The following is a 16451-nucleotide window of genomic DNA, read 5'->3' as shown; positions in this document are numbered from 1 at the left end:
AGTTTCAACTTATGACGTCTGCTTCTGATAATTTTGCTTTTTACTATCAGACCAAAATACCATTTGATTTTTGGTGTAGGCAATGATTGAATCTCAAATTTCTTATTCAACCATAAAAAACTTTACCAGTTTAACTAACTTGAACCCATAGTGAATGTCGCTATTTGAGTCTTTGAAAATTACCTCATATTTATTTATATAGATTGAATACCATGTAAGAAAGACTATGTTTTAATCCCTTGATTTATCGAATTAACTTATTTAAGCCAATTAATTGGATTTTGTAGTTAGTATTAACACATGTTATTATCACAAGCCAACATATCATCATATATAAAGTAGTAATTCAGTAAACATAAAGTAAATAACACAGTAATTTGGTGACAAAGTGAAAAACCAATGGAGAATCTCCAAAGAAAAAACTGCTACGAGGTTCTCTAATCCTAAGAATGACTTCACTAAGTAGAATTTAAGTAGTTCATAGTTTGAGATAAATTCTTATCCCTAGACTCTACATCTATATGTAGAAGATGACTTACTGACGTGACTACAAAATTAGTTTTAGGCCGCCTGGACTTTTCTATTCTAAATATCTTCCATGAGCTACTTCCAAGATTACAAGGGCCAATTTGAAGATTTTATCTTTGCAGCAACACACTGAGATGACTCAGTGGCTTTAATTCTTGATATGCTCTATGACATTAATAACACTGTAAATAATAATTCTCTTAATTTGATCTTTTTACTCATGGTTGAGAATTTCTAGGCTTTGGGTTTCTCTTTTGAAGCACACGGCATGAGCTTTCTAAATTTGTGAATAGGTCGTCCTTAATAATGTAGAGTAGTTTGGGTTGCAAATATGTTCAAATTTTCAACTTTAGTCCAAAGGTAGTTAGGGTTGCAAATATGTTAAAATTTCAATTGAAGAATTATCAGTAATTTAAAAAACTTAAGATATTAGGAAATGATGAATTTAATAATTTAACTTGGCTTTTTTCCAACTCAATGTAAATTCAGCCATTTGCACAGTTCTTCCAATTGAAGAATTTCATTTTTTGAATATTTCAAATCAAAATTTTACTTTTTACTCGAAGGAACTTTGCGAATCTTAATTTTTTTTTTTTGGTAGTATTAGTCCATGTAACCTGTTGGGTTTGGGATGCAGATATGTTATAGTTATATTCTCCTAAGGTTTCTTTTCAACAAAATCGAGAATTGGCCATTGCCTTGTTCTTCTAAATGAAGATAGTTTTTGATGAATATTTATCTAAATATTACCTTCTACTCGAAGCAAAGATGACAAGTCATAGGCTGCTTGGTGAATTTAATTTACTTGGATTGTGCTATGATCCCGTGTGTGCTTGTCAAATGGGGGAAAAGAGCCACATTATGAAGCAAGGTGACAGAAACGTTTTGTTTTTTTGACTGGAAGGTGAAAGAAATGTTGAGTGTTTGAACCAACCTACAAGTTGTTTTTTTTTTTTGGCAGCTTGTCATTATGCCTTTGTGCATGAATTTTCTTTTCCGAAGATAACTTGATGGTTAATTTGTTCTAAGGGTCATCTTAAATGGGTTCTAATACCTTGAATTCTTTACTATATACAAATAAATTCATTGAGGTACTAGCATAATAAATTTTTTACCATATGCAAATAAATTCATTAAATCGATCAATTTAGGTGTTACTATTGATGATGAAACTAAATTTCCAACTATATCTCTATGCACCACCATGATAAGTGGTCCAGTATAACAAAAGTTTAAAGGTTCATTCAAATCCTAGAGAGCAGCGAGTTTGATTTACCAATGATTATTTGACACCCTGACTTAATGCTATCTTAAGATCTTGGTGGGATTTAGTTTAGGTTATAACTAAATCACTAGAGGAAGTGTTGTGAGTCCCTAATATCTTTGAGACCTCTCAATCATTATTGGTTTCTCAATTGTAACCCCTCCTTTTTTATTTAGAAATTTAGCAATGGACTCATTTTATACACGACAAATCCCAATTTGTATTTTCCCTTCAGAATGAAAAAATTTATTTATTGTTTGTTTGTTTTTATTTATTTATTTATTTGGGGACCCTACATGAGAATTTCTCAAGTAGCTTTTTCAGACATGATCATCATTGCCAGTTGATATCTTTGAAAATGAAAAGGAAAAAGATAAGAAAGTCTAAACCTCATCTACAATTTAAAAGAACCCATTCAGATTAGAATTCAAATGGAGGAGGGAGGCCAAGGGAGAGAAAAGTATCACTATATATATGGTGCTAATGTTATACAGAGCACAAACGCGTTACTGATTTTGCTTAGACTGCCTTGTTTTATTATAGTTTCTGCAGCTGTTGGTAATAGGCTTTTCCTGAACAAATAGTTTTTTATTGATTAAATTTGGGAAGGTCATGTTTCTGTGGATTTGATACATGTGTTACTTAGCCAAGACGGCTAGCTAGAATGAATGACTTGGTCAAACTTGTCTGTTTGGTCTTCAATTATACTTATCATTTTTGTCCATTTGTTAATTACTTTATTTATTCATTTTTAAAGTTGTCTTCAATCATACTAAAGTAACATTTTAAAAGTTTAGAGCTTTATTATTATTATTTTTTGGTGTGTATAATATATATATATATATATATATAAAATACCATTTTAGGGAAAAAGTTATTCTTCTACTAGCACAAATTGCTGAAATGGTGGATAATCATTTTTATATGAATTCGTCACTTTTTTTTTTTGTCACAATTACTGAAAAATTGTGACACAAAAGTTATATCCTTATCTAGGCACTCTCTTTTAATATATATATATATATATAAAACTAGTTTGATTACTCCATATCTTTTCCTTACTGAATTGGATACTTAATTTTTTTATTTTACTAAAAGCAAATAGACTTTTTGAATATGCCCATTTAGAAAGTAATATAAAATATTGATGTATGAAACTAAATTGTCAAGCATACCCCTAAATGTGTGCCGTTTAGGAGGGAACTCATTTTAAAGATGAGAATATTTGTCATGGAGATTTTCAGTCATGACCATAATCTTCATTCTTCATTGCCACTTGACATCTTTGAAAGTCAGAAAAAAAATAAAAATAAAACCAATACTTTTCTGAACCTAGCCTGCAAAATGAGAATTCAAACCAAGCACGGAGGCCAAGGGAGTGTACCACTGTATATGGAACTGTTCAAACGTAGACAGCTTCAAGCTTCACTTCTTTGCTTGCTGCAACTGTAAGTAATTAACACACGTTTTGGTATACAAAAAGTAAAAGCAGCCGGCATAATCTTCTTCAATCCTCGACCTATAAATATGAACTAAACATCAACCATTCCCTTCATCTCAATCACCTCATTTCACTATCTTCCTCTCACATAATCTTCTTCAATCCATTTCTTGCTTTGTTCTTAACTACGTTGTTTATTGTTCTTTACTCTTTCTTTGCCTCACACAAATTAAGGTCTTTTGGGTTGTACAATGAAGATGGCAACACTACACTTGTGCTTGGTTATCTTTATAATTAGTATATCTACTATGGCTTCTGTCTCATCAGCATCACTCAAAGTGGGCTTTTACAAGACAAGTTGTCCTTCTGCAGAAGCAATTGTGAGAAAAGCTGTGAACAAAGCTGTGTCAAGGAATCCTGGCATATCTGCTGGCTTAATCAGAATGCATTTTCATGACTGTTTTGTTAGGGTATAGCTTCTTCTCACCCTCCTTTTCCACTATATTTTTAGTATTTTATAAAACAAATACGCCGTTTTCTCTCCAGAAAAAGCATCTATATCATCCTTAATTAGCATGATGACTTTTGTATGTATTAAAAGCAAAACCTTATCTTAGAATATCACAATACAAACAACATATAGAAATACCATGTCCATCAAAAGCTTATTTGTTCCAAATTTATTTACTTTTTTGGGCTTGAAAGCAAAAAATTTTCATAAAATATCACATTATTAAAATATATAGATACGACGTGTATCAAAAACTTGATGGCTTCAAATTTATTTAACCTTTTTGGCTGGCCATGACATTGGCACCAACAAAATCATTGGAGTATTGGTCCCGGCGGGGCTCGAACCCGCGACCTTCGGCTCATAAGACCAACGCTCTAACCAACTGAGCTACGGGACCGTTGCATGAAAAATAATTCATGATATTATCTGTGCCACTTTTCCAATCTGATACTAACACACATTATGTCCTCTTTCCTAGAACGGTGGATAATGGTTGTAAATGTAGTGTAATTGGTAGGAATGAATGTACATTTCAATCTAGACAAATTAAACGGACACAAAACGCAGATTTTTTTAGCTTCATTTTAAACGTCTATCAAGATTTTTTTAGACAAACTAAACTAGATTGACTGAACTTGCTATAGCTTTCTTTTTATTTTTATTTTTAAAAGGTGTATTGTTCTTTTATGCAACTTAGTTTTTAAATCCAGTAAGCTATTGAAAATAAATTCTCCTAAACGAGAAGACAATAATAGCCTCATTTCATCAATTGGACCTAATCATAATTTTCATGCTATATGTTTCAGGGTTGTGATGCGTCTGTTCTACTTGATTCAACTCCTGGAAACCCAGCAGAGAAGGAAAATGTAGCCAACAATCCAAGTTTGCGAGGCTTTGAAGTGATCGATGAGGCAAAGGCTGAACTAGAAGCTCAATGCCCCAAAACTGTTTCATGTGCAGACATTATAGCATTTGCTGCTTGTGACAGTGCGTACAAAGTTGGAGGCATAAATTACAAAGTGCTATCGGGTCGTCGTGATGGTCGGGTGTCACGTGAAGATGAGCCTACCCAAAACCTTCCCCCGCCTATCTTTGATGCCAAGCAACTAGAGGAAAACTTCGCACGAAAAGGCCTTAGTCTTGATGAAATGGTGACACTTTCTGGGGCACATTCTATAGGCGTGTCACATTGTTCTTCTTTCTCAAAGCGGCTATACACTTTCAATGCAACACATCCACAAGACCCTTCAATGGACCCCAAATTTGCTAGGGACTTGAAAGCTAAGTGTCCACCACAATTAAGTTCTGGAAATGGTGGTGATCCTACAGTGCCACTAGATGTTCTTACACCAAACAAACTTGATAATAAGTACTACAAAGATTTGATGAATCACCATGGCTTGTTGACCTCCGATCAAACTCTTTTGAGCAGCCCTGCAACGGTGGGGATTGTGAGGAACCATGCAAGAAATGATGCAGCTTGGGCTAACAAGTTTGCAGCAGCTATGGTGAAAATGGGTTCCATTGATGTTCTCACAGGAAGGCAGGGTGAGGTCAGGAAGAATTGCAGGGTTGTCAATTAAGATTATTTTGTAATTAGATTATTTTATGTATTTTGGCGTGCAGGGTGGGGAAATGTCTGTACTCTAATGTCCATTTTTTTCATTGTTGATTCAAGTGTAAATTTACTTTTTGAAAGTTTCTTGTTTTTGTAAGAAGATAATTCTTTCAAAAAATATATATATGGAAGAATATACTTGTTGATTTCTAAAAGGGCTTGCAACGTAGCATATATCCACGGTTGAGTCTTTAAAAACGCCTCTGATTTGTTGCTTTATATCCACGGTTGTAAGTAAAATTTTTTGTATTTATAATCTAAATGATGTTCAATAGTCAAATTTGAAAACTTTTGAAGCAATATGCACAACTAGTTTGTCTTTACAGTTTGATTGAGACAGTAACACAGTGTCTAATTGTCTATAGCATCAGCATGTGAATGCCTTAACTCATTGACTCTCCCTTCAGCAAAACAAGTCCTGTTCTAACGAAATAAGAGTTTTAGCTCAAGTAATTTCCTATTGGGTAATGCCAATCGGTTGCCGGTGCCAACATTGTAGTAGATGAAACCTAACTGGTATTAATTTTTGCCAATGCAAAGATAGTTTAGTTAAAATGAAAATTTCCCAAAAGATAATGATTTAAGTTTGAAATTTTTTTTTTTATCATTTACATGGTATAATTTTAAGCTTTAAGTAAGTAATTTAAGGTTAAGCTTTCTCTCAACTTGAGATTGTGGATGAAGTTATATAACTCATAATTAACTTTTTAAGGTGGCTAGAAAATTCATAGAATATTAGCGCTTTCTGAATGAATCCCCATTCAAGACTATCATAACGCTTTTTCTAACCCGATTTTTAAGACCATAAACCCAGACTTTAATTTATTTATACTTTTAATATGTCCAAATGCCATTAGCAAGAAAAGCTAAGCAATTTTCATTAATCAAGAATAATGATTACAATACAGCACTCTGTTTTTATATATAACTAATAGAGTTGAATAACATAAACGAAAATATCCTAACAAATAGTAGCTGTTATCAGTGATAGTCACGTGATATAAACACCCTACATTTTTTTAATTTATTGAGAAGAATGCAAGTTCAGTTTTATTACTCAATCGGCTAGCCAAAACAAAAGAGCGAGGATAATGTCCAATGATACTCATGACTCTCCATTTTTATGTTCAATTTTGAGAAATTCTAGAATACCCTCATAGTCACTTTATCAATTCTTAAAAAAAGTTTAAAAAGTAAGATTAAATAAGTAATATTAACTATTTTTTCGTGGTTAATTAAATATATAACAATACGTAGAAGTCATTTTTCAAAGAAGTGACAGTTCTACAAAACTGATCATTGATACACTATTTCATTTCAAACCAAAATCCAATTACAAACCCAAATCTTGGTATCCTTCTACCTGTGTGTTTTAAGTGTATAATAAAAACTAATTTATTTGTTTGTGTTTCAGCTCTTAACATCACTGATGTGTCTCCTAATCAATTGTTTATTAGGCTCACCTCTAGAACCAAAGTAGGAAAAATTGATTAGATGGCTTGGGGATGCCAATGTTTGTGGAAACTGAGAACCGTTTGGCTTGAGACTTGAGAGCAAGTGCAAGTTAAGGAGGATGGGTTGTGCTGGGATTTTAGATAGGTAATTTGCAATTTGTCAAGTTCATTATTCTAGTAAACTCTTTTTAGACTCTAGTGGACTTTTTCTTTTTGGATATAATTGCTATAACTCACTATTTTATTGTTAAATTAGCCATCAATAACAATAAAATAATGAGTTAGCTTACTAACCTACAACAGTCATTGATAGCTCATTAGAGCATTCACAGCAGTGAAGCTAAAAATTTAGCTTTTTAGCTCCATCAAAAGTTATTTTATCTATTATACCTACATATATGCTGCAGTAGTGGATCTGTTTTAGCTATCAACACAATAAAATAATATAAATATCACAATAAAATAATATACCCCTACAATAAAATAATATACCCCACAACCCAAAAAACATCCCAGCACCGACCACAACCACCTCTACCATCAACCACAGCCACAGCCACAACCACAACCACCACTACTACCACCACCAACACAAACACAATCAAAAGTTACTTTATCTATTATACCTACACACATGCTGCAGCAGTGGATCTATTTTAGCTATCAACACAATAAAATAATATAAATATCACAATAAAATAATATACCCCTATAATAAAATAATATACCCCACAACCTAAAAAACATCCCAGCACTGACCACAACCACCTCTACCATCAGCCACGGCCACAGCCACAACCACAACCACCACTACCACCACCACCACCAACACAGACACAACCAAACCCACAAACAAAATAAAAAACCAAACCACCATCATAGTCACCAATCCACCACCACAGCCACCAAACCCACAGGAAAAAAAAATCAAACACCGTACCACCAAACCATAGCCACAACAACCACCATTGCCACCACCACAGCCATCAAACCCACAGAAGAAAAAAAAAATCAAACATCATTCCACCACCACAGCCATCAAACCCATAGAAGGAAAAAAAAAAATCAAACATCATTCCACCACCGTAGCCTGTGGATTGACGGCGTGGATCGATGTGGATCGACGGTGTGGGTCTGGCGGCGTGGATCGACGGCGTGAGTTGGTGGCATGGGTCGGCAGTGTGGACTTGGGCTAGCAGCGGTGAGAGAGTTGAGAGAGAGAGAGGTGAGATGATCAGAGTTGAGAGAGAGCTGAGAGAGTTGAGAGAGAGAGGTGAGATGATTAGAGTTGAGAGAGAGAGAGAGAGGTAATATTTTAATCAGGCAGGGATTAAAATATTATTATTATTTTTTAGCTCTCATGAACAGTGCACATCTATAGATAGATGTGCACTGTAGCAATGGAGCTAAAATTTTTAGATTTAGCTCCACTGCTACAACAAGATTTTTGTGTTTGTGGAGCTAAATTTTAGCAATATAGCATTATACCTCCACTACTGCTGAATTTGCTAAAAAAATAGATGCTCGAGGTAAAATTGATTTGGACTTCACACAAGTGTGGTGGGACAGGGTGGCACATGTGTGTAATATGGATAAAACCCAAGTCTACATTAGGTTTACTATCTTAAAATATCATTAGAGGTGAACAATGACTTATAAACATTGGAATGAGCTCACACTCAAACCAATGTGAGACTCACAATAATAAATAAAGTATTTAGAACACATATTCATATCAACAAAAATAACACCCAAATTTTGAATATTAGGAATATGATAGGGTTTATTGATGGGAATATTTATGAAATTTCCAGACCTGTGAGATGCAAAAATAGAGAAAAATATATGCCAAAGAGAAATAATCACACACCAGATAATATTTATGTGGTTTGACAATTTTGCCTACGTCCACGGAGTTGCAAGGATTTCATTATTCTTAGGGAAAAATACAGAGTGCAGCAGTACAGTTTTTCTCTTTCAAAAACAACATAAAACCCTTATCTCCAAAACAACAGTTTTTACATCCTACGCACAGGATTCATAATGGGCTAAAATTTTTTTCTCGGGGGCATTGCCCCTAGACCCCCAAAGAGACTTATCCATGAGCGCTACGACTTGGGCTTATCGGCCCAAGCCTCCGCTCCATGGACTAAGCCTCAGGAAATCTTCCATTAAAAATTGCAACAATATTATTTCGGGTCGGGTAATAATCTGGATCAAATACAACTAGGCTCCACAAAGCCTAACAAATTTCCCACTTGGAGACTAATTCAATCACCAACATCAACCGCAATCCTCCGAAGACAATCCCTCATCACTACAACTCATCCTTCTGTCCTCAAGCTAGAACACCAACTGAAGCTGCACACAGTTTCAGCTTCTCAGTAGTGACACCCTTAGTCAACCTGTCTGCTGGGTTCTTAGATCCACTAATCTTCTCAAGTATTACTAGTTTGTCTTTAACCAGGTAACAGATAAAATGGTATCTCATCTATATATGCTTCAACTTTGAATGAAAAGCCAAATATTTAGTAAGAAAAATTGCACTATATACAATAACTGTGTAGAATTCCCAAATTCGGCTTCTTACCCAATTCATCCAAGAAGCTATGTAGCTAAATCATCTCTTTTCCAATTTCAGTCATTGCAACGTACTCAGCTTTTGTAGTAGACAAAGCAACAATCTTTGGTAGATTTGAAGCCCAAGATATAACTGTACCACCCAGAGTAAATACAAACCAATAGTACTTTTTCTACTATCAATATCACCTGCTAAATCAGCATTTACATAACTCTGCAGTTTCAAACTTGTACTTGTGAAGCAAAGACATGTATCAGTTAAGCCTCTTAGATACCTCAGAATCCATTTGACTGCTTCCCACTGCTGCTTTCCTGGCCTACTCATGTATCTACTCACAACTCCCATTGCATGTACAATGTCTGGCCTTATACACACCATAGCATACATCAAGCTGCCAATAGCTGAGGTATAGGACACCTTACTCATATGGTTCCTTTCTTCTTTTGTCTTCGGTGACTGTTCTTTACTTAGTCTGAAATGACTACCCAAGGGTGTGCTCACTGGTTTAGTTTCATTTATGTTGAACCTGTAGAGAATCTTCTTCACATATTCTGCCTTTACAGCTGGTTTTTTTTTTTTATAAAATATAATTTATATATTATATAAAATTTGTATATAATTTTATACCCTGGGTTGGGTTGGGTTTGTAATTTTATGACCCAAACCTAATTCGACCTGCTATAAAAAAAAAAATTTTGTAACCCAACCCAACCCACCAAGCCCTAAAAACCGACTCAATCCGATGGGTTGGGTTGGGTCGGGTTGGGTTTGGCGGATTAGCGGATTTTCTGCACACTCCTAGTCCAAATGCCACTAGCAAGAAAAGCTAAGCAATTTTCATTACAATACAACACTCTGTTTTTATATATAACTAACAGAGTTGATTAGCATAAACGAAAATATCCTAAAAAATAGTAGCTGTTATCAGTGATAGTCACGTGATATAAACACCCTACATTTTTTTTTAATTTTTTATTGAGAAGAATGCAAGTTCAGTTTTATTACTCAATCGGCTAGGCAAAACTAATGAGTCTAAATCTGATGAAACAAACTCCATCCCGACTGGTAAGGAAAAGAAAAGCTTTATTCTCTAGGGTAAGACATGTGCAATTGCATTGCCTTGTCTAACAAGATGAGAGATAGAAAACTAGCGAAAGACACAGTGTCTTTAATAATGTGACCCACCTGAGGTTTTTCCATACCACTCCTACGCAAGAAGTTTATTACCGTCTCTGAATCACCTTCAAAAGAAGATAGCTGGAATCCCATTTTAATTGTAAATTGCACTGATCGTCTAGCTGCCAAAAGCTCACATGTCATCACAGAAGGCGGCTCTTGTATTTTTTCTGACAAAGCAACCATGACCTTGCCTGCAGAATTAAGGATAACCACACCAATGCCCGCATCATCTGATTCGTTGAACATTGCTCCGTCGAAGTTTGTCTGGAAAGAGTCTAGTACTGGAGGGCTCCATTTTTTCTTGACTGTGCTTCGACCCCTTGAAACTTTGTTGTCCAGAGCATGTAACACATTTTCAGGTTCTTTGCACAGAGATGAAACAGTGGATCGTGGAGAATGGTTCTCTTCAGCAGATTCTCTCTAGTGGGTAGAGAGTTTGTATACGATTTCCATAGAAAATGTTTAATCTTCCCCAGAGTTTTCAGTTTCCAGATGCCTTTCCAAAACCTTTTTTTTCTTCAGAAGCTTCAATTTCATCTGCGGCCAGAGTTGGCTTTTACTGCAAACTTTTGTAATCTGTTTTGATAGAATAGTTTCCCGAATTTACCTTGGGCCAAATGAGGATATTGGGTTGTGGGATTGAGCAGAGATGTATTGATTTTATGAGTTGAGCTTCAGGAGGATGGCCAAAATGGTACAATAGTACTGTTTACCGAAATATATATCAATTTACCACTATTTCGGAAATATATAGCGATGTAGCACTTTTTGGGTACTTGAGTTCCATTGAAAAATTTTGAAAATTTTTTATGGTTCTCGAGTTCCATGAACTTAAGTTCCATAAAAAAAATTTCGACAACTTTGAAGGCTATTTTTTCGAAGAACTCGAGTTCATAAAACTCGAGAACTATGGAAAACTCGATTTCTCCAAACTCGAGTATCCAAAAAGTGGTAGATTCCTACATATTTCCAAAACAGTGGTAAATTAATATATATCTCGGTAAATAGTGGCATTTGGCCATTTTGGCCTAAGGAGAATAGAAACAAAGATCAATAAGATTAATTTGTATTCCACCACCCTGTATGTGAATCAATGAGAACATCAACAGTAGCTTCGGGTGAGATAACATTAGGGGGGAAGTTACTTTGCCATCAGTTGAGTCCAATAGCCAAGAATCATAGAAAATCCGGGTAGTCTTCCCATCACCAATTCGCCATCTAGACTCCTTAGCTATAAGTATTCTTGAGTGTAAAATACTCTTCCAAGCAAAAGAACCAGAGGAAGATTTTTCTTCAAAGATAGAGAAATTTGGAAAATACTTGGCCTTGAAAACTCTATAAAACTCAAAGATAGAGCAATTTGGAAACTCTATAAACACCCTACATAGATATAAAACACGGAACACAATAAGCTTAGGCTGTAGTTGTTTTTGATCATGAACAGTCAATTCATGTTTTCATCAAATCGACTGGTTTTACATTTGAATCTCTAACCAAATATGTTATTTTAATATGTTAATATATAAGATATAGATTTTTCTAAAAGGTAAGGTAACTGTTCATCGCTTTATCTTTTGGTGTTGGAGCCAAGATTTTGATTAGGGGAGTAAAATTAAGATAAAACAATGAAGACAAAATTAATTTTAAAATTTTAAATTAATATAAAAAATAAAATATTTGATTAACATAGAAAATATATCATAAAACTACACAAGATTCTACCGGAGCTTAAACTACAATTAAGGATTAGTAGAACTAGTTGTTGCTTTCAAGATCAACTACTAATGGTGATCTGAAAGCTTTGAGTGGAGTCTCAAAGTCACAAGCAAGGGTGTGCTTGTGTTGCTGTTAATCTAAGAAGAGAAGGAGTCCGTGGATATTAGTAAGTTACTACATGAGGTAGCATTAGATTTAGAGTTAAATATTTTGTAAAAGCTTCGATTTTCTTATAGTGGATTTGGTTTACCTTGAGAATAGTTAGATTAAATCCTTCTCAGGTTTTTACCTTGAAAAGGGTTAGTTTCATTGGTATTCCTGGGGAATCATATTGTGGTGTTATTTTACTTTTCCACATATTTGCATGATATGATTTATCTGTGTTAAACCTAGAACTGAAATTTAATCTAAGTAATCACTTGGTTAATAAATTAGGTTAAACAATCTGTTTAAGGGGTCTAAACAAACTCTCATACTTTAAATGATGTTCAGTAGTCGAATTTGAAAATTTTTGAAGCAATATGCACAACTAGTTTGTCTTTACAGTTAATTTGATTGAGATAGCAATATGCCTTAACTCATTGACTCTCCCTTCAGCAAAACTAATCATGTTCTAGTGAAACAAGAATTTTAACTCAAGTAACTAAACCTATCAGGCAATGCCAATGGGCTGCCGGTGCCAACAATGTAGTAGATGAAACCTAACTGGTATTGATTTTCGCCACTGCAAAGATAGTTTAGTTAAAATGAAAATTGCCCAAAAGATAATGATTTAAGTTAAAAAAAAAAAATTATCATTTACATGGTATAATTTTAAGCTTTAAGTAAGTAATTTGAGGTTAAGCTTTCTCTCAACTTGAGATTTCGGGTTAAGTTGTATATATAACTCATAATTAACTTTTTAAGGTGGCTAGAAAATTTAAAGAATATTAGCACTTCTAGAATTGATCCCCATTCAAGGCTACCATAGGAACTTTTCTTACCCAATTTTTAAGGCCAAAGACCCATAATTTAGTTTATTTAGTTATTTATTTATACTTTTAATATGTCCAAATGACATTAGCAAAAAAAGCCAAGCGATTTTCATTAATCAAGAATAATGACTATTGTAGGTGTTAGGTTCTAAGGTCTTAGGATTTTATGTATTTAGAACTCTAATTTGTAATGTTGGCAAACCATGATCAAAACATTGTATTTAATCTTATTTAGACTTGCTCAAAGTTGGTTTAATATTGTAAAGTTGGAATCGAGTGGCTGCAGAAGTACTTGGGACTTTTGGCCTAGCTCGATCGATCGAAGAATAGACTCGATCGATCGAAAATCGCACAGGTTCAATTTTCTGCAGAATTTCCAACTCAGCCCTACTTCATTAAACGTTTAGGGTTTTATGTTTTTACCCTAGGTATATAAACTAAACCCTAGCCACGTTTTTGAAGGTTGTCCATATTGTATTGTTGCTCATACTTTGCGGTTTTGTGTGAATCTCGTGTGAGATCTTTGAGGAGCTTTCCTTTACACAAAACTTAGGGTTTTCATGGTAGAGATGATTTCAACATCTTGAAGATCATTACCGTTGCAACCATTGAAGCTTAAAAGAAAGCAAGCGGGGAGCTTGTAGCTGATTGAGGAATTCAAGAAAGAAGTAGTCCGTGGACTCAGAGCCTGCGCGTGGTCGTGTCAGGAAGTTCTACTGGTGGGTAGCATTAGGAAGTCGAGCGGGGAGCTTGTAGTCCTTTTGTATGAACTTCAATTCTTTCATAGTGAATTCAGGTTAGCCTTGAGGATCGGTGGGTCAAATCCTCCCCAGGTTTTTACCGTGTGGTTTCCTGGGTGATCATATCTTGTGTTATTTATTTTCCGCTGCATTATTATTCTTGATATGATTGTATTGATTGTTTTAACCTAGTATTGCTTAATTTGACTAAGTAACAACTTGGCTAATTAATCTAGGCTACGCAATCTGGTTGTTTTAGGGGTCTAAATAACCTGTCAGTAGGGACACGATTTTCAGCCCAAGCCCAAAATGTATGGGATACTGGCCTAGTGAACCCAGTATAATAAATTTGTAGAGAGTGGGTAGAAGAATTAGGCTTTAGTGAATGGGATAACAGTTATAATGAGTTTCCAAGACAATCAAACAGAAACGAACCAAGTTTGTACAAGAAATTTTGTCCTCGGCACAATCCGAGGAGCTCTGTTCTAGTATATATTGGATGATAATGGTTACAGGAGTTGTTGGGATTACTACAGTGCTTTCTCTTCCCCTTTTTCTCCCCTTGATCTCTGGGGTCTCTACCCTTATTTATACTACATATCTTCCTTCATCTCTACCCTACACGTGGATAGTTGATGGTTTATGTTGATACTTGTCCCATCAGCCCCCTCTAGAAGTCTTCTGGGGTGGTTGTAAGGCTGCAATAATACTGTGCAGAGGTAACTTCCTCATTAATGTGGCTAGGGAGTTAGCTAAGGTGCATTTAATGCGGTGACGACAGCTTTTCCCAAGATATTTTGGGATTCTTCTGTCTTTTGTTCCTGCAATGCTTATCCATATTTCTAGAATTTCATGGATCACACCTCTAGATGGCAGGCATCCTTTACGGACCTCGGCCTTGGCTAGTCGAGGACAAATTCATCCTCGGCACAAACTCCTAGGCCATTATGTTTAATATTGTCTTCCTTATCCACTAGCATGGGTTTCCTTAGCTATATTTACCCATCCTCGGACAGCTCCTTATCCTCGGCTTGGGCCTTAAGCCCAAAATCCAACTGTATGATCTGGGCCCATGACCCCACAACTACAATACAAAAACTTTGTTATACATATATAGGAGCTCTAGCCGAATTTTAAATATCTTTTGTTGAGATGAGGATTTTTTCTAATGGTTAGGTCTATTGTTGAGATGATATATTACCAATGAATGCTTTTTAGGGGGTAGTGTGATACCAATAACAATACACATAAACATAAATAACATAAAAATAAAAATCAACATAAAATAAAAATTAATGATCACCCTAAACTTCCAATTGATGGATGATGTATCTTTGATTATTGAAAGAGAATCTTATTTTGAGTTAAAAGAAAAAGATTAAACTAATGATGATAATATACTTCATGATTGTGATTGTGTTTTTGAGCAATACCCATAAGCTTCCATCGAAATGATATTTCAAACGAAAATGAATAATGAAAATTCTTAAGCATTTGGAAAATAATAAAAATTCACATGAGATCTTCACTCACTTTAGATACAAGAATTCTTCGTGGTTGTAAAACCTTGAATCCCTATTTAGGGCTAAGTTTGGATGGAGGGAAAGGTAGGAGGGTAGAGTAGAGTTGGCTAGAACAAAAGAAAAAGAAAAAAAGAAAAAAAAAAAAAAAGATTGATCACTTAAAGTTGAAACATCTTCTAAACAAATAAAAAAGTTGAAATGTAGTGGTCAAGGGACTTGTAGTTCAAATTGTATCTCTTGGTATTTTTAATGGAGGCTTAAAATTAAAATCTGTCCACCACAACTATCAAATTATTGAAAAAAAAAATTGAAACATGGTCTGGTTAATTCGTAAACATCTTCTCTCCCGAGTCAAGAGGCGAAGGACTTGGATTGGTGAGCATATGTTTGTAGTCAATATGTCTAATTATGAACCTAGCAGTCAACCAAGTAGGTATACAAATATTAGAAACTGCAAAGCTTTGGTGTGTTACTCTAATATTACTGTTTGTGCTTATCATACTAAGCCGATTTCTTCGAGATAAAGATGAAGAGAGAGATGGCGGACTAGAGACTGAAATGGTCATAGATGATATCTATAAATTGAATGCATAAATATAATTGACGTCTTCAGTAATGTAACCATATTTTTATGTGATACTAGCCGTATGCCCGTACGATGCACGACTTAATCAAAATTCATATGTAAATAGATTTTTTATTTATTAATTTACTTAAAATTAAATAATAGAATAGATAATAAAAATAAATAAAATTTTACTTTTTAAGTTATATAATAAATTCACATTGTGTGAAACTAAGGTATTATATATATATATATAAATATATATATATATATATATAAGTAATAACTTATTAAAGGAGTCCAATAAATATGTTTGTTTTCAAAATTCATAAGATGATTTATTCTTTTTTTTTT

General features: G+C 34.4%; 1 protein-coding gene and 1 non-coding gene across 2 annotated transcripts; one reads left to right on the top strand and one right to left on the bottom strand.

The window, feature by feature from the left end:
- Positions 1-3337: 3337 nt before the first annotated feature.
- On the top strand, positions 3338-5520 carry LOC111993153 (peroxidase 5). The gene is made up of 2 exons (XM_024025018.2): positions 3338-3703; positions 4554-5520. Exons 1-2 carry the CDS (start codon positions 3485-3487, stop codon positions 5328-5330), a joined length of 996 nt encoding a protein of 331 aa, XP_023880786.2. The 5' UTR covers positions 3338-3484; the 3' UTR covers positions 5331-5520.
- On the bottom strand, positions 4071-4144 carry TRNAI-UAU (transfer RNA isoleucine (anticodon UAU)). The gene has a single exon. It is a non-coding gene; the product is annotated as a tRNA-Ile (tRNA).
- Positions 5521-16451: the final 10931 nt, after the last annotated feature.

This window comes from Quercus suber, unplaced genomic scaffold (assembly GCF_002906115.3).
Source record: "Quercus suber isolate HL8 unplaced genomic scaffold, Cork oak 2.0 scaffold_597, whole genome shotgun sequence".
NCBI lineage: Eukaryota > Viridiplantae > Streptophyta > Magnoliopsida > Fagales > Fagaceae > Quercus > Quercus suber.
This window is presented reverse-complemented; position numbering and strand designations above follow the sequence as displayed.